The sequence below is a fragment of the Musa acuminata genome, chromosome BXJ3-4 (genome assembly GCF_036884655.1).
Source record: "Musa acuminata AAA Group cultivar baxijiao chromosome BXJ3-4, Cavendish_Baxijiao_AAA, whole genome shotgun sequence".
Taxonomy (NCBI): Eukaryota; Viridiplantae; Streptophyta; class Magnoliopsida; order Zingiberales; family Musaceae; genus Musa; species Musa acuminata.
The window spans coordinates 33,912,601-33,940,011 of NC_088352.1; the positions used below are offsets into that span (position 1 = coordinate 33,912,601).

At 37.1% G+C, this 27,411-nt stretch overlaps 3 protein-coding genes and 2 non-coding genes across 9 annotated transcripts; 1 reads left to right on the forward strand and 4 right to left on the reverse strand.

Annotated features, from left to right (window-relative positions):
• Window positions 1-1,190: 1,190 nt before the first annotated feature.
• Window positions 1,191-5,341, reverse strand: LOC135635762 (RPM1 interacting protein 13-like). The gene is made up of 3 exons (XM_065147063.1): window positions 5,020-5,341; window positions 4,365-4,451; window positions 1,191-1,525 (listed from the first exon to the last, which is right to left on the reverse strand). The coding sequence occupies exons 1-3, from the start codon at window positions 5,311-5,313 to the stop codon at window positions 1,400-1,402; spliced, it is 507 nt and encodes a 168-aa protein (XP_065003135.1). The 5' UTR covers window positions 5,314-5,341; the 3' UTR covers window positions 1,191-1,399.
• A 924-nt stretch (window positions 5,342-6,265) lies between these two features.
• Window positions 6,266-7,172, forward strand: LOC135634619 (abscisic acid receptor PYL10-like). The gene has a single exon (XM_065145052.1). The coding sequence runs from the start codon at window positions 6,311-6,313 to the stop codon at window positions 6,938-6,940; it is 630 nt and encodes a 209-aa protein (XP_065001124.1). The 5' UTR covers window positions 6,266-6,310; the 3' UTR covers window positions 6,941-7,172.
• A 2,154-nt stretch (window positions 7,173-9,326) lies between these two features.
• On the reverse strand, window positions 9,327-9,411 carry TRNAM-CAU (transfer RNA methionine (anticodon CAU)). Its single transcript is given in 2 exon segments — window positions 9,327-9,362; window positions 9,374-9,411. It is a non-coding gene; the product is annotated as a tRNA-Met (tRNA).
• Window positions 9,412-9,474: 63 nt separating this feature from the next.
• Window positions 9,475-9,559, reverse strand: TRNAM-CAU (transfer RNA methionine (anticodon CAU)). Its single transcript is given in 2 exon segments — window positions 9,475-9,510; window positions 9,522-9,559. It is a non-coding gene; the product is annotated as a tRNA-Met (tRNA).
• Window positions 9,560-16,324: 6,765 nt separating this feature from the next.
• LOC135584480 (protein PARALOG OF AIPP2-like) lies at window positions 16,325-27,187 on the reverse strand. 5 transcript variants are annotated; one of them, XM_065149736.1, is made up of 12 exons: window positions 26,838-27,186; window positions 26,249-26,329; window positions 24,090-25,277; window positions 22,467-22,552; window positions 21,723-22,375; window positions 21,171-21,611; window positions 20,258-21,053; window positions 19,911-20,141; window positions 19,707-19,831; window positions 19,091-19,545; window positions 17,412-17,520; window positions 16,325-17,324 (listed from the first exon to the last, which is right to left on the reverse strand). In XM_065149736.1, the coding sequence occupies exons 1-12, from the start codon at window positions 26,904-26,906 to the stop codon at window positions 16,573-16,575; spliced, it is 4,986 nt and encodes a 1,661-aa protein (XP_065005808.1). In that variant the 5' UTR covers window positions 26,907-27,186; the 3' UTR covers window positions 16,325-16,572. The 5 variants fall into 5 exon arrangements, with proteins under 5 accessions (XP_065005808.1, XP_065005809.1, XP_065005810.1 ...); XM_065149737.1 differs by having other exon boundaries at window positions 26,834-27,186; XM_065149738.1 differs by having other exon boundaries at window positions 26,785-27,186.
• Window positions 27,188-27,411: the final 224 nt, after the last annotated feature.

Genomic DNA, 27,411 nt, shown 5'->3' on the forward strand with positions numbered 1-27,411 from the left:
TCGACAAACGGATTAAGAAGATATTAAATTCACTCTCGAAGAGAACCCCTGCATGAGTAGAATATATTAAATTGACTCTCAAAGAGAACCCCTGCATGAGTAGAAGATATTAAATTGACTCTGTAGGACAACCCCGAGCTTGTTTGAATTTAATCTTGATCAATTGATTTATCCTTTCAATTTACTGTTTATTTAATACGTCATTATATTTTATCATTTTATTTTATGCATATTGAGCAATGTTGCCGAATCACATTTGATAAGATATATTTTGGGTCCTAACCACGTCATCACCGTATCATCAGCCACGTCACTATCGACGCATACCCTTCCCTTTCCAAGTCAGCACAAGTACTTCCACGCGCCAAGTTAGAATCCATACAAAAGCACTCTTTGGTACGTCCCACCCCGGAGAACTCGAGACGACACCGCATGGCATCGCTCCGCGTGTCCTGGGATGGTGACTGCACAAAGGTACTATCTCGCCCCTCAAGGATCGATCGACACGTAAACCCACGTACGACCAACCCGCGTACAATAGTATAAAAACCCTTGGCTGACATCTGGCCAGGGAGAGACAAAAAACAAAAACCCCTACTAAGCACTGACTTGATCGTCAGAGGAGCCAAAGTCGATAACCAACCCACAAGGGCTTTCTGTGCAGGAAAACAGTCACCTCGGAGCCACAATCATTATCCCGACCAAGAGACGCCAACCAACACCCGACGGCCAACACCCCGTCCTGAGAGCATGATCAACTTCGATAACCAACGAAGCCGACCGCAGACTCTCGATATCGACCCATGGATCAGGTCGTACTGACTCATCCAACACATTTGTTCATCAACAACATTGTTTTTCAATCTTTAGAGCCTTAAGCTCCTATATAATACCAAGATGAAAAGAAGGCTTGCTGCATTTATAAGTTATAAAATACTTTTATTTTATTTTTGTATGTGTATAACTAAAATAGCTTATTCTATATACGTTGTATCATGATGCTTGTTTGTTATCACATTCTAAATAATTTTATGTGAGAAATGTACTTGGGGTGTGACAATCTTTCTAAAATAGCCGAATATATATATATATATATATATATATATATATATATATATATATATATATGAGATCAAGTGCACCTTTCTTTTCCTTTTTTTCTTTTACAAAAAGAAGAAGCTCATAAGTCACATACTTCCCTCAAAGATTTCTTCATCCACATTAAAAGAAACCCTAGACAAATATATGCCAAGAGACACAATCATGTGCTAAGCAGGGTTAAAGAGCCAAAACAATGCCTCAAACATGAGCACTTCCATCTTGGGTGGTTCCAGCATCAATCTCATTCACATGCATTGTGGTTCGGTGTAGTAAGCAGTACCTACATAATTCCACAAACTCAGGAATCCTGAGTTGATCGCTGTTCTTCCCTTGCAGTCTTCCAATAACAACTCTTGTCATATGCATGGCAATGCTTATCCCAAACCCTACAGGGAGCAGGTTCATCGCATACATAGCAATAACACTGCAAACAATTAGCGAAGTTGCCTAGTCTATTAGGAAACAACCATATAATTATAATAACATTTATGGGCGAAATCATAAATAACAAAATAAGGCCTGAAATGGTGATGCGTCCACAATTCATCAAGTCTAAAGCGAGTTTAACAATAATATTTGAAATAATAATTAATACAAATTATGCGGAAAATTTTCTTATAAATATTTAATAGAACTAATAGACAGACACTAATAGTAGATGGTAAACAAAGATCATTGGCACATGGTTTTGCTACATTCAGTGTGTCTGCTTCTTTCCAATGCATAACAGATACAAATTGAGAGATACTTGGTTGTAGCTGCATGACAAGAACTTGCACTTTTGTTTGGTATCTCCCTTCTTTTCCTTTGTTAGGGTGCTAACCCACATCTCAAATTTTGTCTGAATTATCTAGGTTAACAAGGGAAAAAAAATGAAAGGATCCATAGATTCAGATACCAGAGGTCAAAAGTAGGTGAAATTTTGGTCCATGGTTCTATAACTATAACTGATGAAACTAGTAAATTCAGGATACCTAAAGTTACGATGTTTCCCATATCAGCTGATCTTTATCATTCAGATGGGACTTATATTAAATCTCATATTAGCAGGAATAGGATGAGAAAGATAGTAGTGATTGAAAGGACTGCTGGTCTTGAAATTTAATAAACTTTTGAAATAAGAGATCATCTAAAAACATATTTCATGTGTCTAAAACAGAAGCACTAATCTTGTTTCGTATACCTTCTAGTCATCCTGCTTCCACCCCATCACCAATATTGTGGAGGTAACACAAAATACTGCACACCAATTTTCCCTCAATATTTTCTAAGATTATCAATACAACATATACCTTAGAGTAGCTAATAAAATTTACTGATATTTCTGCCAAGTTTCTCAATGTCCACTAAATACTTTTTTTTCCTTTTCTGCTCTGCTACAAGCATGATGCCATTGTTTCCTAGCAAGTTTCTGAAATGAAAGGAAGTGCCTATTTAATTGTTTTCTTAGCCCATATTCCATGGAAAACTTTAAAAGAAACTTTGACATGTAAAATCCCATCTTCAAGTTTGCATGAAGAAAACCTTACAAAGAAAATGATTCATGATTGTCACAGAGTTATGAATTTAGAAAATATAAACTAGAATCATTTGGAGCAAACTGTTTCCATCTTTGACCCACATTAGGAAAAAAACCTTTACATTGATTTATGCGTCATCATCAATGATTTTCTTTTCAATGAAATAATTCATATATGAACCAAACTTAACATTGAGAAGGCTCCATAGAACCGATTCTTTTAGGTTTACTAATAGCTAGCTTTACTCTCTGCTCTCTTGCTCTTTCCTCCACTTTTGCTTCTCCTCACAATTGAATTTCAGGCAAGACTGCTGCTTGCCACTTAATCTAGAAGATCAATTAATAAATAGGTGGACCTATACTACAACATACATTAAACAGCACAGATCAACTAGATGGGACTGACAAACTTCTTGCAATTTTAAAGTGTTATTCCCACCAAATACTGCAGCAGAATAATTTTAAAGTCAGTCAAGATTACAGAATTGTTGTAAATTTTGGCATATTCCAGTAAGAAATTAATAGTTCGATCAATTTCTATTTAGTTTTATATTGAAATTGTTATAACAAGACCATGTAAAATCTAAGTGAGCAAAATTACTCAGGTTCGGGAGTGTGCTATGAGAAGATATAGACGAGAAATATAAATTAGCAAAAATTACTCTGTTTCAGGAGTGTGCTATGAGAAGATACAAACCTCGTCTAATGAGAATGGTTGTCAACAAGCTTATCAACTATACACATGCAAGGGGTAACCTAGTAGTCTAGTGGGACAAGGCTTCTACTGATCCAATGTCCAGAAATGGTCAAATATAGGCAACCCTTGCTCCACATGCAGACAGGTTTCTCACATCTCGAGACCTTGGCTACCCATGTAGCATAGCAGTGCCACCTAGCTACATGCTCCTTCTAGAAAATGCAACTTAATTACTGTATGTATTTAGTATACCAGATCCATGAAACTCTGTACGTAGCATAAACTTATATCAAATCATTGTTATTCACTTTGGAAGGTGATTATCAAATTCCACAAGGATAAAATTAGATTGCTTGCTGCTTACAGTAGCAAGGCATTCAAAATATAGCTGCTAAAGAAATTCTTATTATTATTCTAACATATATGAAGATCAATTATAAGTATGTGGATTATTATGGATAAGCAATACAAGAAGAATCCTGTGGTGTGTATTGCCCCTTTTTGCTTCTCACCTTTTTATAAAATGAAGTTTATGAATGATCAACAAAAATGAAATTCTTAGGCTACCAATGAGAAAAAAGGGAAGAAAAAAAAAACTTAGCCTCTGGGTAACCATATCATCAATGGGGCTTCTTGAATTTACTGACATGAACAGTCTCTGTGAAACCAAGCTAATTATTTGTTAAATTCAAACTCGTCCTAACTAAATTTGGACTGGACATAAACCTAACTTGATTAATAACTTTAACATATCTGGCATTTCAAGATTTATTCCATATATTTTAAGGCAAAAACAACTAGAAAAAGATTGTACAATTTATTCTATGGATTCATAGAATAAATTCGTAAATCTTATTGTTGCAATTTGTGAAATTATTTTTTAAACAACTCCGTGAGGCTTGAAGGAATGAACTAATTTGTGAGCAAGATGCAATTATAACAACAACAGTTCTTTCTTCTGAGGACAAAGAATGCAAACAATACTTTCACATAGTAAGTAATACAAACCAACTAATATTATAAGGATTGAGGAAAAGAGAAAATGACCTTTTGGCAGTGGATGGGATGAGGTGTCTTGCTAAAGGGGTATTTTGTACACAAGTGTCTTGAGTGGGGATAATCTCTACAAGCAACCTGCATTGTCAACTTCAAATTTATAATTTGAAATTTTATTTATTCTTATCTCATTGAAAAAGCAAGTCTTCTTATGCCAGCAAAAAGATTTTCATGCACATGCAATAGAATAAGACAATTAGATGCATTTCTGCAGTTTGATGTAAAAAGGAAAACAGATGACACTCGATATCGTTATTACTGATTGTACATGATGCAACAGAGAGCATGAAAACTTTCTTTCAAGGGCATAAAATTATCCTCTTGATGGGTCCATGATTCGCAACTTGCTCGACTTCATCCTACCGACGGAATTAATTATTAATTCGTCACAAAGTTTACCCCAATATCCAGATTTGGCGGACCAAATTGACCATCCGAGTGAGAGCTCGGCAAGGTATCTGCCCCTATAAAAGTCTTCTCCAGCGCTTTCCATCGCGAAAATCAAATTTGCTGCGACAAACACCAATATTTCGAGATTTTTCTAGGGCTTCTATGTTGATTCGGTTCCTTGGACCAAAAACAAAGGGAAAAGAAGGAGCAGAGAGAGAGAGAGAGAGAGAGAGAGAGAGAGGCAATAGACTAGCACTTGGCCTCGTTCTGCGACCACGGTGACGTCGTCGGACAGTGGGGGATCATCGAGGTAGAGCCTACGTTTGAGGTCCAGTTGGTCGTCCAAGAAAGGGTTGTAGGGAAGGATGAAGCAGTCGTCGTCATCCTCGTCCTCGTCATCCACCGGTGCCTCCACTTTCCCCACCTTCACATATTCCCTCCTTTTCCTCCTACCCACCGTCGTGGCCATCTTCTTTGCCTGCATCTCTGCCTTCTTGCACTCTTCTTCGTCTTCATCGGTAGAAGAGATCTCGATCACCACTATCGCCATTGCAATCGAAGGGACAGAAGAAAGACGTTAGTCGCGCAATTGCGCGTATTAATTCTTAGAGGCTTTTCAGATACCCAAATCCTATTTATCTCATTATTTTATTATAGTAAATAATTAAATATGTCCCTTCAAATATTTAGAGGCAACATCTTTCAAATTAAACTGTGGTTTTCATTAGCTACTTCGAATTATAAAAAACATAAAGTTGCTCAAAATGATTGAATATATATATATATATATATATATAATATTTAAAAAGATAAATATAGAAAATCATAGACTAACTAGGTAGGACTTATAAGGATGCTTCGTTGACCTAACTAAAGTTGACTTGTATCCCGTGATCTCGTATGTACGAAATAAACACATTATGGATTAGTCAAGCAAACTGAGATAGAATAAAATTATTCATAATCGAATCATGGCATCGTTCATCTTAGATCTCATTCATCAGCTCCAATAAAAATTAATTGATTTGTTGGGATCAACCATCAAACACCTTTACTTTAAATCCATAATCAATTCACTCAACAATCCACGACACCAAATGGCAATTCCAATTAGAAATGATTTGTCAAAGAATTCATGAAGGACATCTACATCGAATTTGGATGAACAATATGCATTAGTATGCGAGTAGTGGCATAAGGTTGGTACATACAATTTTTTTGAATCCACCAATTGATCTGCACCAGTGTAATGGATCAGGGTTTGTGTTTGAATCATAAGTGATCCGACCCCATAACACGCACCTTCTCCTGATCACAACATTTAATGAGATTAAAGTAATAAATAATATAATAAAAGCCACCCACTACTCTCCTCATTATTTCCCACGTACTTTATTATTATATACTTATACTCATTTGTGACAATTCCATGTATTATTATATATTATATATATGTATACATAATAATAATAATAATACATGGATTTATATATTTGAGTTATATCTGCCACCACTTGACCTGGAGAGGAAGGGTCGAGCAACCACCCATGGAGGAGGACAGCAAGAAGAGCCCATCCTCATCCCGATCTCCGATGGCGATAGAGGAGGAGCAGGGGTTTCCCGCGGGTCTGACGGCGGAGGAGTACGCGGATCTGCGACACAGGGTGGAGTCGCACCACCGGTACCGGGTTGGGCCGGGACAGTGCTCCTCCCTCCTCGCACAGCGGATCCGAGCCCCTGCCGCCATCGTCTGGTCGGTGGTCCGGCGGTTCGACCGCCCACAGGTCTACAAGCACTTCATCCGGAGCTGCGCCGTGAATGGCGGCGGGGAGATCCGGCCGGGGTGCCTCCGCGAGGTGAGTATCATCTCCGGCCTTCCGGCGAGCACCAGCACCGAACGGCTGGACGTCCTCGACGAGGCCCTGCGGATGACCGGCTTCACCATCGTCGGTGGCGAGCACCGGCTCCGGAACTACCGGTCCGTCACCACCGTCGACGAGCTCCGAGGGAGCGGCGGGACGTGGGCGGTGGTGCTGGAATCTTATGTGGTGGACGTGCCGGAGGGCAACACGGAGGACGACACCAGGCTCTTCGCCGACACCGTCGTCCGCCTCAACCTCCAGAAGCTCGCGTCCGTGGCAGAGGCGCAGCCCTTGCCGGCGGCGGCAGCGGTGTAGGGGGAGCTCAGAGAACTGACCCCGCCGCTCACGACCCGAGGAGAGAGGTGGAGAGTTTGCCTTCGGGGATGGCGATGTGACGTAATAATGACGTGTTTCAAATGGTTAAATTACCAAAAGCACGCTTCTATTCTTCCAATATCGCAGAAGACCCTCCGCGGTCGGTCTCAGTCGCCCTTCTTTTGCGGCCACAGGCGATGTTCCAGTCATTCTCTTCTTCTTTCGTTCTCTTTCCCTTTGCTTGTTTGTGGTGGTGACAGAGATTGGATCTCAGAAAAGCTTCCAAGGAAACGCTTGTTCTACAATAAACCACCACAGCTGTGTGTGTGTGTGCGCGCCTGAGAAAAGACTAAAGATATGGTGCTGATGCATCTCATGTGGCCTATCATCTTATTATTATATGATGGCATCTCTTTGGCTGTTGATGTGTGCTCCAAGAAGTAGCAACGAGTATAGCAGGATAGAGAGGATGATACAGTACGACAATACTTGCTTGCAGATATACTTTGTTCTCCACAACACACACCACTACTGATATAAAGAAGCAATAATTTCTTTGTTGTAGAAAGAGAGATAGATTTGTGATCTCACGTAGATTTTAATTAGATAGATGCTTAATTTTTTTTTTTTTTCTATTCAAGATTGTTTAGATTATAAGGAGTTCTCTGTAGTTCCTGTGTTGATCAATTCATTTGCCATCAAGGTTTTCTCATGCACTTAATAAACAAAGGGAAAACATGTTATTTGTATCAAGTAAAGATGAAAAATCTAAGAGACAAAAACCTAAAGTAATAACTTTCCTTGTGCACATATCTATTCTACTATCCAAACAGCAAGCTTGTAGGGTTTTATGAGCAAAGCATGATACACAAACCTGTTTAAGTGGTAGCTAATCCCTTGGAATAGCTAATGCGTAACGTTGTGGCTTTGCCTGAGACTCTTCTAAGAAATCAAGGCTGAAAAGGACCAAAACTCATAAAGATTTAAATATGTATAGGTAGAAGACTTCCTAGACCATGCAGTGTCATGATTAGGATTCTAAAGCCCAAGGAATACCGATCCAATCTAAAAGTATGAAGCTATCTTGTTATCTGAACCAAGGATAACCATGCATAAAACCTATCGAATGGCAAGAAAGTGCTGGAAATGTAGAATTCTGAATCATTAGGCCTATGTATGGAGCCTTTCTTTTTCTCTACATGCTGATTAAGAGAGGGGCATATCTTCCATATTATAATGATCGAGATGGAGAATTGCATGGGATATGACGGTGCCTTCTCAAAGACCGTAGTTTTTAGGTCAGTGGCATGCACTATAGACAAATGAAGATAATCTTTGCAGCAAACAAAAGTAGCAGCAGAAAAGCTTAGAATATCATATCACCCACTGTATCAGGAGGAATAACTCATCTTCACAGAATGTTGTAGAAGAGGAAACCAATGAATTTGAAGAGGGAGGGCATAAAAATAACTACATGGATGTCACAGTGATGGCATTAATTTTGTATTCTTTCATGATGACCTAATCCTGGTTTCAGTATCTTTCAGCTGTCCTAGATTATCCACTGATACTGGACGATGATTTGGAGTTCCGAGTCCTTGAATTATCCCCACTAATATATGTCATCTCTTCAGGGAAGATAGTGGCCCTGGGTGATCACATTTTTAAAGGCAAAGGCAGCTGCATTCGTTGATGGCATTGTCTTGTGAGAAGGACTTGAATCAAGTTGGCAACTTGGCCATAAAGAAAAGAGGGGAGTGATGAAAGCAAAAGGAATTCCCATTTAGAACACAAGTGCTCATCTCGAGTGCATGGAAAGAGGGGGCAACCCAGAAGGACAAAACGAAGCAAGCACAAAAGACTTGTCATGTGCTACTGGAAGAACATGGTACACAATACACCCATTCTTGAATGGTGTCGTCGGCATGCCAAAAGATGTGGATGCTTGAGGGGATGGGCAAGAGAAAGAAATAGGTGTTGCATCCACCACAGGACGACTAATTCGTAGTTCATGAGAAGAGTAAGGTGTTGAATGAGTCAATTTTGATGGCTGTTTTGGAGTCTATTATTCACTAAAGAAATAAAAAAGGAAAAAAAACGTTTTTCCTAGCGGCTTAATGTTTAGACAAACTTTGCTGAAGAAAATAGAAACAAAAAAAAGTAGAAAGGTATTATCTTATTTTATAAAAGAAAACATAAACAGAAGAGTGAAGAAAATAAATACCAAATAAAAAACAATGGGGAGCAGAATAATATATAGATAAATTTTGCTGAAGAAAAAAGAAACATAAAAAAAGTAGGAAGGTATTATCTTACATTATAAAAGAAAACATTGACAGAAGAGTGAAAGAAAAGAGTAAAGGAAAAAATACCAAATGAAAAATAATGGGGTGAGAGAGGCTCGAACTCTCGACCTCAGGATTTCTCAGAAGCTATGAGACCTACGCGCTAACCAACTGCGCCACCACCCCTCGATGTTAACTGGGCACATAAAACATAAATAAAAGAAAAACGTAAAGGAAAAAAAAACCAAATGGGGTGAGAGAGGCTCGAACTCTCGACCTCAGGATTTCTCAGAAGCTATGAGACCTACGCGCTAGCCAACTGCGCCACCACCCCGCGATGGTAAAAAAGGAACATAATATTTATATCTAGTATATAATTTAACTTGAACCAATACGCAAATATAGTTGGCAGAAACCACATTTCAGAAGATAATTCAGCTGCCAATAATAGCACAAGAATCGAAACTAGCAAAAATAAAGCATTGGTTTAAAGAATGGAAAATTATTCTACTAATTTTTTTCTGAGAACTGATCCTCCTTTGTTCAAGAATAAAAGATGAAGAATCTGAGAATTGACAACGTCAGCCAAGGCTAGATCTTATGCCAAGAAAGAGGCTGCATTAACTGGGACACTGCGAGCCATTGCTGGTCCAAAACCTCTGTAAAAGTCCTTGATTCCCTCTGAAGTCAGAATCTGAAGTACTTTGGATTCTTATAATCATCAATCTGAATCATGCTTCTTTACAACGTTGGGTAGATAGATAGAAGGATGCTCCAGCTAGGCCTCCAGCAATGATCAGAGGAATCCTGAAGTGTCTCAACCGCCTGCAAAATACCGCTTGAGGGCTTCTTATACTCCGAACAAGGCAGCAATATTACCAGGAACTTCGCGTTCCAAGATCCGAACCAAGCCTTTATATAGCCCTCTTAGACTAGCTTCTCGCATGACATGCTTTGCAACATCGACAGGGTCCTCTGTACTTTGCCGCAGCAAATGAAGCAGCTGAGTCCACCAAGGCACTTTGGGCTTGCAGACTGTATTAAAGTGTCCTAAAAAGACATTAAATCAAACACATATCACATACAGATTTAACTCAAAGAATATGTCACGTATTGCTTTAACTCAAAGAATCAAGAATTTTTCCCTTTGTGGATGTACTCTTTCAAGTAATTAATTACATATATAACCTCCTAATTCTTTTCAATCAATGCCTCAATGGTGAACATTTAAGCCTGACTGTACCAGAAACATTAGTTTCCCTAATGGACTTTACAGATACAATGCATATATCACCTATAATTAAGTCATTTGCATCTAGAACTTTAATGGTACAATCAATTTTCTGTTTACTATAGGTGTCTTGAGATATAGTGTCTTTAATGGTACATTAGTTTCCTTTTTACTGCACATGTCAAATTTTCCTTTTTACTGCACATGTCAAATGTAATTTTTGCAAGATCATTGAAATTTTTAACATCGAGCAAATATTGCAAATTATGGTTTAGGTGGTAAAGCCTACAATTGGAGGACAGGACCAATTTATGCTATACCACAGGTGAGTGTCAATAGTACCCAGAAGATTGGATATGGATGTTCAATGCATGCATATTATTAATTTTATTCATCTCATCATCTTTTTCCTCACTTCGATAAATTCCAAGTTAACTTTAATGGGTATATCTAACTGAGAAGGGTCTTAAACAAAACCAATTTGCAGTTTTACTAAATTAATCTCTATACAACTTACATAAAACTGACATATGATGATACTAAATTAAATAAATAAAATATTACTTTTATATATATATGAACTTATAAAACAAGTTTTAAAATAACTTATCGATTTACAAGTTCAGAACAAGGTGTGACTAAATGAACAGGTCGGAAGCATGTAAGATATTTCAAGATTGGAAAAAAGCAAAAGGAAAAAAGGAAATAGTTTAAGATATCACTAATACTTGTCAACAAAATTGAACAAGTACAAAAAGAAAAGGGCGAAAGGAAAAAAATCCGAATAAAAAGAGTCAGAAGGCAAAGACAGTGACTCGATAAATAATCAGCACAGACAACAGCAGTGGTTTCCTCTTATTTAACTGAAACATACCAAGTGATATTACCTATCTTAAGCTGAAATGTTAAGCATAAGTAAACAAATGCCATCTGTTGCATGCAAAAAGACCAGACCAAAACTTAGCAGCACTAGAGATTGACTTGGGTTCTTTTTAAGACCCACCTCTATGAAATTTTATTCTCAAACTTTGATAACAATGTATACTAACTCAGGTTAAGAAACAACATGCTAGTGAAAACTTTAGTTACACAACTTACTAAAGCCAAAGTCCTTTAAAATGATGGAAAAGTTCAAAATTTTATCCATTTTCAGTTTCCTGAAGACAAATCAATGTTTAACTTGACAACCTGTACCATATAGTGGCCTGTGTGTAAATAATTCTAGCAATTGAAAGAAAAAAGAACATAACTTTGTCCATCCATTTTCAATGAGCAATTATATTCTGCTATATAAAGATACTGTAAGAATCAACAACTACCATATCTCCTAGTCAGTGACATCATGGATTTTTCGTACTTAACCAGCTGATCATGACATTGGCAGTGTACCAACCAAAAACCACCCATAAAAAGGAAAAGAAAACAGAATAACAAGAGGCCGCTGCAAGAATAAACAACACATGGAAATTTATGTAGCTCTGCCTCTCCAATGATGTGTCTTCACTATACCTGTTAATGCAGTTGTGAAATAGTAAAATAATAAAGAAGAATAGAAAAAGGGTACTTCTACTGAATGGGCATATGGAAGATGGATTACACAAATTGTGAAGGGCGATTTTCCTAGAAAATACCCATATTTTGGGTATTTTCAATTGGTAGCCTCATTTTGTTTTTTTCTCAAATAGTATCCCTAAATTGAAAAAAAAAAACGTCCAACACTTCTCTCAAAAAATTTTCCATAAATTACAATGTTTTGGTTTGTTACAATGTTTTTGACCACCATAACAAAAATACTGTAAAGCCTACTTAAAAACACTATAAATGATCTAAATAAACTCCTAACCTTAATCAAACTAACTTGAAGGCTAAAATATGTTATTATAATGATCTATGAGCAATGAAAACCAAAGAGGCACGATATTATGTCACGTATAGTATTTTTCAATAACATTTATAGTGTTTTCAGTACATTAATAAAATACTATAAACGTTATTGAAAAACACTATAAACGGGCCAAATAAAAATACTATAACAATTGAAAAAGGATTAAACAAATGAACGAAAAAATTGACGGGAAAACCTTTGAGGGGTATTTTGGGTTTTTTAAATTAGGAGTATTGTCTAGGAAAAAAAACAAACGAGGGATACCTTTTAGAAAATATCCAAAATATGAGTCTTTTCTAGAGAAAAACCCAACTGTGAACTAGGGCTTGTAAAAGTAATTTATGAAACAAAATGCTAAAAATATCTCAAATAGTGATACAAGAACCAAATACATCCGAAAATAAAATAAAGGGGTTCGGGTCCAGACCAAGTTGGAACAATTCAACAAACACCTCAGATGCACAATTTCTTGAAGTCGAAATCCTCCTACATTCTTTTCCCTTTACCAAAACGACTTTTATCTTACCCGCAAAATCTTGTTTTCAGACAAGAAAAAGTAAAAAGAAAAGCGTTCCTACCTGTCGCTTGGTGCTTCACCGAAACAAGGGATTTGTTAGAAGTTGCACGCATCTATAGAACCATCCCCCCCATCGTGACGCAGCACTTTTGTCTCATCCCTCATGCGCAAAGCCTTTCAGAAATCATCATCAGGAGAACACAAGAAGCGTTTAATAACACTACCCAACCTAGGCAAAGCTCACGCCTTCCGTTGAAGATGCAAAGATGTAAGCAAGCAAAACGAGAAGGAGACCTTTACTCGATCTGTTTAACAATCTCCCACTCCCCAAAATTTGTCACATTCTCGCGAAACGAAATCCAACTTACGGATCCCAAGTCGGCAAGAATGAGAAACACACTGTTCGATGATCCAACAAAAGTCCAGTTTCGAACCGCAGCGGGACAGTGGAAGAAGCGCAGTCGGAAAAGTACCATCGAGACCCTTCATCACAAAATGTAATGGAGGACGAAAAAGATGATAGATTGCAATCCCGTCGATAAGATAAGAAGATAGAGAAGGAAAATAGGAACCTTTATCGAACACAAAGAGGAGGTGCGCCAACTCTCTCTCTCTCTCTCTCTTTCTATGTGAGCGTAAGATCATATGATCCATTATGAGAAAATAGTCTCTTTGTTTTGTCTTCTTTCCTTTTTCTTCTCTAGTTTTTCCTATCGCAAGTAGCTACTACTAATTTTTCTCCCATAATTAGATCTAGGATTTTACTTGAAAAAGAAATAGATTGTAGGCTGTAAATTGTTAAATCCCACTATGGACTGTCAGCCCAACAGAGACGAAACCATCATCGATCTCATACTCCTAATTAAACATAAACTTCTAAATCAATTAAATTTCTAAATTTTAATTTAATTCTAATCAAATTTAACTTTTATCTCTAACGTTCCTCTTAAATTTCATACCTTGTAAAGATATCTATAACATTTTTTTTCAAAATTTATAGTACGATAATTTCATTCCTCTCTTGATGACTACATTTTTAGATGATTTTAAAGTTAGAAACTTGTCATAAAAAAAAATTGATCTCAATTCTTCTAGTATATTTCTAAACTAAATATCTTAGGATGAATATGATTGCTCATAATCCTAAAAAGAAATTATAACTATATGTACTTTTTCACTATTAGGATTCTTGCTTGGAGATCAAATTCTTTTTTATTCTCCATGTACCTGCTGATCAAGTTGGCTCAATAAATGGTTACAATCAAGTACATAATACTCTAAAAATCTATTTGTAAAATATATTGTCAACCTTCTAACCACTGCCATCGCTTCTTGCTAATTTTGAACTTTTTGAGAATCTCTATAGTATATTTTTTTGAGAAATAATTTTTTTTATAATTTGTTGATCAATTGTAGTGCCAAGATAATATTTCATAAAACCTAAGTCAAACATCTCAAAGTTCTTCTTATTGGAACTCTTGAATCTTGAATCATGTTAATATTACAACATTATCTTTTGTTGTCAAACTTTATTTTGAAATAAATGATTCATTAAAAGAAGTTCCTGATTATATAAATATATAATCATATCAAACTTTACATTCTATTACTAATCACATGATTACTAGTATCCAAGTACCAGCTCTAGTTTGATTCAGAGAAAACTAAGGTCCTTCTTCACAAATAATCATAAGTATTTAAATTGTGTTAATCTTGTAAAACTGTGTTAAGATATTCCAACAATGCTCCTTCAATACTTAAGTTAGTAAATAATTTAGCTTTTTAGGATAAAAAGTTGTGTTGGGAATATTATGAACATACCTACGCCCTTTTATAATAGACTTTAGGTGTTATTACATCCATAGTATGCGCTGGCCATAAAGGTTGTGATGCACTTCCCTCAAACTTAACAATCCAAGGTGTAATAAAGTCTAATTCACTCCATAATATGTTATTAGCCACTTGACATTGAGGTGTCGACCACTTGATGTAGAGGTGTCAACCACTTAATATTACGGAGGTATCGATCACCTAATATTGAAGTGTCAGTCGTTATGCCTCTATCACTCCCTCCTACTTGTTAGCATGTCATCTGTACGAGATCGAGTCAAGAAATATCCTTCAATGCGTTGTTGACACTTTGGTTGCCTTGATTATTCACCCTCTTATTGTGCTTATGAGTCAATTTGACCTCACATGTCATCCAAATACATGATGTGCTGATTTGGCCTCGCATATTAGTGAAATGTATAATTCCTATATCATTATATTTGAGACTTATTTGTGTTGTGATTTGGCCTATCACAACACACTGATTTGGCCTCACATTTCAGTATAATTTGCATGTTCTTGCATAGGATAATTCCTATAACATTCATAACTGTAATTATTATAATTATAACATTATATTTGAGACTTATTTGTGTTGTGATGACTGCATGGTCCTCTTTATTGTTCAGGACCTTCATATTAATTATAACATCACTACTGTCTCTCCCTCTATCTTGCTGGGCACCTTGGGCTCTTGCATTCATCTCTTTCTTAGGGAGGGTCATCATAATCTAATGTTTTTTTGTTTTTTATTGCTGAGCTTAAATTCTTTGTTCATGGAACGACAAATTCTTATTATGAAACTAAGAATCTTTTCTATAATTTTAACATTACTAATCTCTTTATCATTTATTTTTATTTTGTTTATGATCAGAGAAAAACAATCTGAAAATAGATTTAAGTTTCTTCATCTTATTTATACCTTATTAAATGTTATGAAGAATTGGTTTCACTGTTTTATAATAAGAGTGAGAGTCTTTTGATCTTTACATTTGTGATCTTTCAACTCGCTATCTAATTTAGGGTTAAAGAGTTTTCTTCTTTACTTGGTTTCATTAAACTCTTATCAACAATATCTCAGTTATATATTTTGAGATCATAGTTTGGATTGGAGGCACATGACGTTGAAATATGTTATTGAGTGATGTCATGTCAACGATATAGATCTCCCCCACGTCGAAGTCCTAACAACCATCTCAAAATCTTCTCTCTACATATTCTCACTCTAAGATTTATTTTCTCCTTAATTTCTCTCTCTCTCACTCTCTCTCTCTCTCTCTCTTCAGATTTTGTTTACTATATTCCTCTCCTTTCATATTTTTTCCTTCATATTTTCTCTCTATAGCCTTTGTTTCTCTAACATAATATATAAGAGAATCTATTGCCCTCTGCTGATACCATGTTAGATCTCAAACCCAGAAAATTAAAAAAGAAAGAGGAAGATAAAAAAAATCTCAAACCCACAATAAAAGAAGAGAGATGAAAATGAAAGAATAAAAAAAAAAGGAAAGATGAACATTTTTACTAAAAACAACAAGTAAGCTAACTCGAAAAGCAGCAGACACGAAATCACCAGAGTACGGGCTACTCAAGATGATATCAGAACAACAAAGTATGAAGCTGATGCACAAGCTGATATCGGAACAACAATGTATGACTATGAACAGTAACATGTACAAAATACCGCATGACTTTTGTTCTCTTATATACAAACATCCGTCACTTGTCACTCTCAAACCAAAAACTAAAAAAAAGGAAAAAGAAGTCAAGAAAAGATCTTGTATTTTACAAACAGATGTGCAAGGGTTTTGATGCTACCCTAGGCTTGATCCCCAAAATAGTTAGGCAAATAATGTACAAATTCTATTAGATGCAGCCGTGGATTCATGTATCATGAAAGCCACCAAATAGATTCAGAGTGGTGTTGATACGATGTTGATCTTCTTCTGGAATAGGATTTTGTATCCTTCTTCTCTTTGTTGCTGGAGAGGCAATAGAGAGAGAGAGCATTGTTGATACATCATGGTCGTCATCTTCAGAACCAGATGGTTTATCTAGTCCGCCTTTGTCAACCGAAGGAAAAAACAATGGGAACATTCCCTCCTCTGATGGGAGCTTCTTACCACCCAAAGCTAGTTCAAGATCAGGGGTACGGGATCCTGACAAGTCCTCATCGACTGGAGGAAGGAAATACCTTGAGTTCTCCACCATCTTGGTCCCAACAGGGAAGGAATCCTGTGGAAAGAAGCACCTTTCAGTACATATTGAGCTCTCAGGCACCTCGTTGTTGTAGTTGATACCATCTCTTTGCTGTTCATCTAGGTAGGTGGCTGAAAATGGTTGCGCCGTAGGTAGCAACCTACATTCCGTACTTTGTTCTCTTAAACTGATAACATGACCTTCACTGTCACATTTCATTCTTTTGTGTTCCCGACCACCTTCTAGAGAGACAAAGGTTGCCTCCTGCAACATATTAGGTATGGTGCTCTTTGATGATTCACCACAATATACCGTTGGGAAAGAGTGCACACATTTAGTGCTAGGCTTTGAACCCCAGATGGAGAAATTTTCCTCCGACTCATCCTCTATTTTCACCAACCTCTTTTTTCCCTTACTCCCCTCCGTCCCTTCCTTACCTGCTTTTTGAAGAAGTTAAAACTTATAACAACAGTACAACGGATAAAACAATAAACATGTGGAATAACCAGTTAAGAAAGAATCACCTTCTCTGAAACCAGAAGCAGCCAAGTACTCCGGCAATGATTCATCAAGTTTTTGTTGTACACTATTTGCAAAAACATGAGGACTTTTTCCAACTTCAACATCAGTATCCTGCAAAAAATATTGGAAAGCTCTAAATTGCAATGTGATATTGAGCCAAATAAAAAAGTGAAACACAAAGAGATGGGCATTTCAAGTGCAAAAAGATTTTGACACTACAAAATACAGTAATAATATTCTAAATCCAGAATACCGAGACAATTTTGTTAAAAGACAATGAAAACACGATTGCAGATTGATCATAGATGAAAAGTCAATCACAGTGAGCTGCATCTAGCATGCAAAGCATGATGAGGAAACATAAGTGCCATTTGCAGAATTAGTACATGTGGTTTACAGGATGTATTTTTCTTGTCAACTACAATTGGTGATTGACAAGATGAGGAAACACAATTACCATTGGTAGAGAGGAGAATATCAATCAGCGGATGTTGACAATTTCTTTTAAATGCACTCTGCACCATTACATCTTTTGTCCTGCTTGCAAATTCACCCTTGGAATATGTGGATACTTGTTTACAAACTCTGTATAAAGTAAATTTAATTTCATATTGCTGACAATTGCAGCATGGATTTCCAACTCCCATGTCGGTAGAATCAACTATCACAATACTCACAAAATAGCACGCTATACACAATCTTCGTTTGATCTGGATGACCTCCCAGAAATTGTGAAGAGTAAATAATAATTCTTTATTAATGATATCTATAAAAGTGGGTCAATTGTAAGTAGCAACATTCCAGGTATTAAAATCTGGGTCCAGCACCAGTGGTGGTCCCAAGTCCTCAGACAGATCAGTACAGTAGATATGCACCTATAATGTGTCAAAATGGGTCAGTTCAGATTAGAGTGCTCAACCATACCAGTGTCCAGCCCAACCAGTTCCAACTCAATTTTTTATCAACTAAAACTTTTTTGCCAATTTTTTAGTCAATAATAAATAAAAATATGATTATACCATCTACTGCATACTGTGCCAAAACTACGCTGGTGAATGATCACATGATACGTGTTATTATAACAGATGAAATGGCATACCTCGTGAATGGATAAATGTGACTCAACAAAAGGTGGTCAGCAGCTTGGTAAGATCAAAGTATCTAACAGTCTGATAAGTATCAAAAATGAACTCACCATATTACCACATGAATCCAGGCAACACACCTCAAATGTAGGGTTACATGTATATATCCCATTACATCAATATGGGTTATAGTTATGTAATTTATGTTACTTCTCATGAACGATGCATGGTGTTTCTTCCACCTTTATAAGCATGATACGATCTGCCATACAAGATAAAACTCAGAAACAATTAAACATATAAAATAATATCTAAAAGCTATACATCATAACCAGTCCAATGCTGTTTCTAATTCTACCCTTCCTCTAGAAAAGAAATTAGGACATGACTGTGCAGGCAGTACAGAACTTGATACAACTGACATAAAAAGCAATTTAGTATCTAGAATTGAACTAGGTGCGTACATGTCAATGTTATTACAAAGTCAATATTTGAGCATTATTGAATATAAAGACATCTAACACAGAGCAATAAACCAAAAAAAAGCAAAAATCACTGTTTAGACCTTGCTCTTGTAAAGGAAAAAGAAATAGTACCGATTTAGTTCCATTGCTTTTCGATGCTGGACATATCTTTTCATAATCAAATGAGTAGAGATAATGTGAAGCATGATCTGATACTCCATTACTCTCTGTTTCAACAGTCACCATATCCAAAGAACTTTTAACCGAAGGGAAGTTCTCTGCATTGTGGGTATCATTGTCGGGAACAGTAGATGAAACAAACTGACAATTATCAATGGAATTGAATTTCAGTGTCCTGGCACCAGGTGTTTCATCATAAATAGAAAATTCTTTTGGTGGATACTGTTGGAGATCATGCTTCTGAAAAGTAGATAGTTCACAGGCATGATAAGAAGATAATTCTTGAACTTGTGACTCTAAATTTATCTTTGATCCAGAGGACTCCTGCTGCAAATTGGTGTAAGGTTTTGAAGAGTCCTGTTTCCTTACTTTGAAGATGCCCCAAAGAAAAAATAACATGTTCCAACCTAAAAAGCAGCATGCATAATGTTCCAACAGAGAGAATAATTCAGATGTGCTTAGAACCCTTAGAAAAACATAAATTTGCAAAATCGTGTCTACGAAAAGAAAACCAGAGCCTTTCACATGTGCATTATGTTTAAGCATGAAAAGCATAATTAATACTTACGTTGTGAACTCTCAGGTAGCACATTCGATGGAAATATAAGAAGCTCCACCTCATTGATGCTCCCTTTGAAGGCTAAATCATTTTTTTGGGCAGCATCCAATAACTTCTGGTAAGATTTCTCATAACTGTAAAAAGAACAAGAACGAGATGGCTTATAAAGCATTATTCATTTAAAAGTAAATTGAAAATTTCTGCAATCCAGACCTCTCAGCATCTTTAGCAAAGAAATATAGACCAATATTATCTTCTTTAGGACCAGTCTCTTGAAACTGCAATGGCCACAAGCTAACCCGAGGAACTTCCTCCAATTGGATATTGCAAGGAAATCGGCATGCTACTTCATGCACTTTAGGCGATGCAAAATTTGATAAGTGAGCTTGAATTCCTTCGACAACTTCAGGAAATCTTCCAATTCTTAATATCTCAAAAGCACCCCTGCAAATAAAAAAAATGTGAGAGAAAAGATATATTTTACATTTCAAATGCTAAAAATATATGCTCTAGAATACACAAATATAATCTGAGAAGTTGAGGGAGTCAGACTGTCATACTGCCATATGAATTTATGCTCTGGAACTACAAGAAATCTGAAGTCAGTTGTCAGTGGAGAAGGGTGATCAGGCAAAATTTGAGCTGAGGACTTCTCATTCAACGCATCTGGATTTATTGGATTGACATTTAAATCCCCCACTCCAGGAACATATGAAGATTCAGTCAAGTGTTTGGTTTGCTCTGCATCAGATGCACTATCTGTTCTGCCATTGTCAGTGTCAGAAACTCTCAAGATCACTTTCCCATAAGGTGCTCCTTCTAATGGCAAGTCTTTCAGGCAACTTGAACTTGTCAAAGAGCTTCTGGAAGAATCTTCACAAATAATATTGTTTTTCAACAATTTACACTCAGACTGATCTACTGTTCTACTCATCTTGTTCTTTGAGATTGCTGCTTTGAGAGCATCTTTCCACTTATTTCTCTTATTAGTCCCATCTACCAAACCCACATCAACAGAAGGCTTTGCAGCAGACATATTAGGCCTGTCAATTTGACCGCACTTTGCTTCTGTTAATTTAACATGACCAACTACATGATTAACCCCTGTAACAGCTGACCTTGAAGTTCCAGAAAAATCCTTGGTTGTATCATCTAAGTTACCCTGGTGGGAGGAGTCTATAGAAGGAGAAACACTGCTTCTAACTTCACCATCATCACTGCATGATACATAAGTGGCAGCAGAATTCACAAGAACAGCTTCCTTGTTGACAAATTCACCAGGCTTTTTATTCTCAGAATCACAAATCTCATTGCTTTTCCATTTAAATGATGACTGCTTTTTCACTTCCTTGAACCCTAACAAGTCAATAAAATGAAAAAAAATAGTATTATTAATGTTTAAAAACAAAATCATTAGCTGATCATAAGGAGATGCCAACTAAAAAGGTGCTCTAATTGAAGAGGACTGTTTACCTAAATTATTTTCTCTATCAAATCCTTTGCTACTGCAAAGGATGCTAAGCTCAGACTTGTTACTTGCATTGCTGTTAGGTGGTGCAATCTTCACATCCAGCTTTGGAAGAGGTTTTCTACCAACTGGTGGTGGACTGATAAGTTGACGATCAAGATCAAAGGAGCTCTTTCTTTCCATAACACCTCTTTCTTTATTTGGATTGAAGCTTTTAGGGTCAGCTCGAGGTGTTTTAAGCGACTGAGCTTTGATTAATGATTTGACATTGTGATGACCTGAGCTCACACTCTTACATGATGCAGATCTGTTGACGGTTCTGATAAGCATCTGCTTTGTGTTACTTGACGTAGATTCTTTAGCTAGCTTTTGTGAGACACCTTCAACCAATTGCTTAACTTTTGGTTCCGCACTCTTCTTAAAAGAAACTTGCTTCGAGAGAAACCCTGCACACACGAAACAACAAAAATATGTTAAAATGCTAGTGTTTCACAAAAAATTCTGCAAAATCAAATAAATCATATACAGATTCAATGAAGCAAAAAGAAAAAACTTACCCCTAGGTGAATAAAGCTCCCTTCGAACATTTGAAGACTTAGAATCTAAAGTAAGAGAATGAGAGGTCTGGGAACTTTTTGTAGATTGATCTCCAGTCAATGAAGCTATAATGGTTCCCTTTGTACCAGCCATATGCAAGTTTTTAAATGAATTTTCACGATCCAATGTAAGCAATCGAGAGGTCTGGGAACTGTTTGTAGAATGATCTCCAAGCGTTGAAGCTATGTTGGTTTGTTTAACTTGAGCCATATGCAAGTTTTTAAATGAACTTTCACGAGAAAATTTTGTAGCTATCCTAGGACTGGCTGTCCTTAAAGGTTCATCACTTGTTTCAGAAGCTTTCTTTTTAGTAACTGGAACTACGTCCACTCGGTCCATCTGCTTTTTGCTGGTTGTCCTTGGACTTTGAATTTGTTTACTGGACCCACATGCTTCTGGATTGGTTGACCTGGTGTCCAACTTTGGTGAACTCTCAGGATTCACAGAGCTTCCAAAATTCTGGATCTTCTTATTCAAATAACATATATTTGATGTTCCAGAAACAGACTCAGCTTTCTTCATCTTTTTTATTTCAACATCCTCCTTTTTCTGGCATTCTTCACATAGCCAATCTCGTTCAGGAACTTTATCCAACATAATTTGCATGCAGTAACTAATTAACAGTAAACAATTGCTTAGTGCAAGAGAGATCCAAATTGCAGAATAGACTTTTAAGAGAGAGAATTACAAACAAAAGATCTTACGTGTGCTCTGCACCATCGATGCATCTACTACAAGAAGCAAGAAGATCCTCCCGACCAGCATCTCCACATATATCACATACGTTTACCTTCATCACAATAAAACAAATATGTAGCCAGCATAATTAAGAAAACTACAAACAGTAAAAAGAGAACTAGAATCAAAGATAAACAGCACCCAAAAATAAAATAAGTACAACATTGAGAATCAGCATGAGGAAAGTTGTCACTAAAATAAGACACAAATGACATTTGACTGCCACAGCATCAGGGGGCTAGAGGCTGAGTGTAACTTTGTTAAAACCGCAATAGTGAAAACTAAACTTTGGCATCAGCTTTGAAGGTCTAGTATCATGTTGACATTTGGTTGTAAAATTCCACCTTGAAGTACTCCTGATTGCAAATAGTACCAAGTGACCAACCATATATTTCTACATTGACGATTTATTTACACAAGAACTCAACATTAACTAGACATTTCTACAATGACGGGTGGCTCAAGAAATCAACATTAACTAGACATTTATTTCACATACATCACTCATCTACACCACAAAATGCCATAGCATCGATACCTGTGCAAAAATCATATAGAAGATGGCAATCAATTAAGTACAATCTTAAAGGTCACCACACTATGTAAAGATTACAGATCAACTTCGTTAGCACTCTGCAAAAAAATAGAATTGAGGCTCATAATTTTTACAGGCACAAAAAAACACTTAAAAATGAAGAATTATAAAGATGTTTTGCATATAGAACCTTGTGATTATGTTTACTAACCATTGAAGTTAACAAATTACCTTAAATAAAATAATATATTTATAACAACTTCCCCGTTGCTTCTTTTGTGGCATGCAGAATCTTGGTTTTATTGCTTGACTAGATTAAAAAAAAAAGATGTGCCTACTAAGCCATGAATCAAGTTTGAAATTTGATCATTAAGCTGATTTGCTGGAAAGCTCTACCTGATATAAGTGTTTAACAGCGAACAATTTAACAGTATTTTGAATGTGCAAAATCTTGAAGCCCCTGGCTTCTTTGAAATTGTCCTACAGCATCGATTGGTTAAGAGGGAATCTGGATCAATGCATGATATCTGTTCCGTAAGGATCAGATTTAATTATTATTTGTTTTAAAGGCAATCTTGATAATCTTATGTAACTTTGTGTTATGCTGCATCAGTTCCTTCCTCTATGCTTTCCTATGTTTTGGCTAAGAAATGATAATCTATCAAATGTCAATTCTGTCCTTTATGCTTTCCAAAGTTTCAGCTAAGAGATTATCATCTCTCAAATCCTAGAAATATTTTGACCATGGTTCGTCTTACCGGGCCGTACCAATGTACTGACTAGTTGTTGGTACAATATGATATGTACCAACTCACTGACACATGGTACAACGAGACATACCGACAAACTGATATGAACCGCCCATACCGGGTGGTACGCCGTGATATAGAGAACCTTGATTAACATAACAAAAGATTTAGAGTCTTGCATTACTTTTTCACAAGTAGAAAGAGAGAGAATTTATGACTTCCTTGTACTCTAGAATTCATATAATTTCCAGGTCGATGCACATGCATTTTTACGGAACCTGATGAAGAAATAATAAAGTACTTACATCATACAACATGCTCTCCGGTTCAGAAGCTTGACCTGTCCCAGACTTGTAAAGATTGGATTTGGATCTGTCAAAGTCACTAGCAGATTCAAAGAATTGATCTCCATTCTTGAATTCCCCAGAAGACATGTTACTTCCGATTTGAATTGATTTAGTAGCTTCACTGTCAGAGAACACGACAGACTTCTGTCCATGATTGCCACCAGCAGAAAGCAGTACCTGGTATGAGGATTCAACATCAGCCACCAAGCAATCATGAGATTCTCCATGGACTTGGGATGGTTGATTTGCCTCTATACCATTGGAGTCAGCATTATGACAGGAAATAAGATCACTTCGACAAGGGGAATTTGAATCTAACTTTGGAGATATGTTCTTCATCAATGAAGTGTTTGTAAGGACAGAATTACTAGGAAGGCCTACATTAAGAGGACCAGGGCTCTTCTTGCGAGAAGATTCTTGAGGGAATGTGATCAGCTTCCTTGATTTAACCTGGTTTGCTTCCATATTACAACCACAAGATTCATGAGTGGTTTCGACTTGAATCACCATTTCAGTTTCTCTGACACCGAACTTACATGTTGACAACAAACTGCCTGATCTCTTCTCCAGTTCCAAATTATGATCTAAGCCTAGCATATTGGTATCTCCAGCCCCAGTGATGCACGAATCATTATTCGTGTAGCATCTGGACACATTGTGCTTTCCATCCAGTTCACCATGGTGTACATCAGCTCTTGAATAGTGGCATGACATTCCATCACCTGTAACAGGAATACCTCTTCCAAGAAACTTATATCCCTCAACTGCTTCAACAGTTGAAATCTCGGGGGGTATGTCAACATCTTCAGAAGTATCATATGTAAAAGAACTCCTCAATGTTGCTTTACTCTCTGCATTTTCAGTATATGAATCATTACTTGAACTTCCACTTAGCAAGTTGCTTGTTTCACTAACTGCAGTCTGCAGATCATCACATAACCTACTCTTGATACGAGTGAAAGAACAATTATCTGCTTCTTTCATTTGAAATGTATTATCAGAGGATCCACAATCAACATTTGACTCCATTGCTACTGCAATACGATGCATACAAGAGGAGCAAGGAGCAGAGCAAACATTACATGTCCCAGATTCCACCCTCATATCACCTACAAATATAAGTCGGCTTTGATCTGCAAATTTGCCCTATTGACCACGAATTGATTCAGAGTCATCATTAAATGAATGAGTACAGAAGAAAGGTGTAGCAATATATGAAATGAAAAGACAAATGAAATTATAAAATTCACATAAAAGGCAGCTGAATTTCAAAAGGTCCCTTCCACCAAAGGAAGCGATATCAAACTTTAAAAGAATCAGCACTAGAAAAACTCCATGCACAATAAAAGAACACATGCATGAAGTGTGCAGTGTATTCAGGCGTATACATCATTAAAATTTAGAGACCATAAAACAGAGCCCTGGTTATTTCTGAGTCATCACCTACCTAAGGACTTCCAAACTTGTTTCTTTGATGCAGCCAACTCAATTTGACATATCACACACATTTACAATCTCAACATAAATCAAATGCAGAGAGTATTCACATCCAGTAAACAACTCTTTATGCCTTGGATCAGTCTAATTTTACAAGTTCTAAGGTCCTATTACCCACTTAGTATTAGCTTGCTCACATGTGTTCTAATTTGACAACACATGTAGTAAGAAAAAGAATCTGGCACATATGTAAACAATCTAAGTGTCTTCAAAAACATGGCACAAGGTTGCCTGAAATAATCAGGAAGACAGCATGACTATTAATGAAGAGATTTAACCATCTATTACTGGATACCTAGTGGTCCACTGTTTGAGAATCCCTAGTAGAACTTCATTTTTTTGTTTTTAAGTTTAATCCTCATCACTTTGTACCTTCTCCAATGATAAAAATGAGCAAATATGTCCACTAAGAATCAAGCACGATTGGTTCAACTAACCGCACATATGAGGGTTAGACACTGCAACACCAATTAATATTGTGATGTTGAGAACAATCTGACAAAAGAACTCAATAACAAGGGGGAAAAAACAAACTACTATCTTGAAGTCAAATAAGAAAAGAGGAATTCTTTTAGTATAAAAAATACAGAAAAACATATAATCAAGGCAGGTCTCTTTACCGAATTCATCCTCTGACGTCCACGATCTGCCTCCTCCAAAGGTCCTTCGATGTCAGAATTTGTCTTGATGATTGATGCCATCTAAAAGGAAATCAGAATGCACATCACATACCGCATCAAGAAACCAATAGCAAGAGGAGAAAGGACAGTGTGAACAAAGCAAATCTCGCATAAATGCGAAGATGCACATGCGTCGAAACGAAAGAACAGTGCAACTGTTACCATATTAACCATATTAAAAAGCAACGAGACATGCATCTAAAATCAAGAACCAAACACCACCGGTCAGGTGAATATGAAATAGAACACACGGGAAAGAGATAGAATCTTTCTCATCGGAAAACAAAATGAATCTTGAAATCCCCCAACTTCGTCAAGAAATCCAGTCGTCGCCAAATACCTAAGTAAACATCACGATCCCCTAGCAAAATAATGAAAAAAAAGAATTCCAACAGCAACAACCCACCACAAAGAATCATCTGAATCCACAGACAACAACGAAATGTCCTAATCTCCGAAGAAAAACGATCCCTTACATCCCCAACGCAGAATCCCGATCTTGTTCAATAAAGAAGAAATCATTACATGCCTCCGGCTCAGCAACAGTGTTCTTCAGATCGTCCAGCGGCTTGAGGCTCCGCTCCGGCCGTTTCCTCATCCTACCACCTCAAGCAGGAGTACTATCGAGGACGTCGCATCTCCACAGCCGGCCTTACGGAGATCGGAGAGAACGAGAAGGGAAGCAAGCAGGCTAAATCGTACGCCGTCGGCGATATCGAGGGCCCCGTCAGCGACCGCCGAACTCCGCCGGATCTAAACCGAGGGTTTCTACTCGTGGAATCCACGGCGGAGACAAGACAACAAAGGGGAAGAGAAGAGTAGACGAGAGAAGGGAAGACGGGAGAGAGTGTGCGAAAGGGGGCGTGGGAGTGAGGGCCCTCCCTCGGCTGCTATCTAAAGTTTAGGAAACAGAAATCAAATATAAGAAACAAAAACAAAAAGTGTTTCCTGCGTACAAACTCCTTGGCCTTGATATTTTCGTACGTGGGAGCGGCGTGGCGGTGGAGATGTTGACGCGTGGTGGGCGATGATTCAAGGAGACTGCCGTGGGGCGGTGAAGGGGATGAGGAATCCGATGAAGGCGTGGCTCATCTTTGAGATCC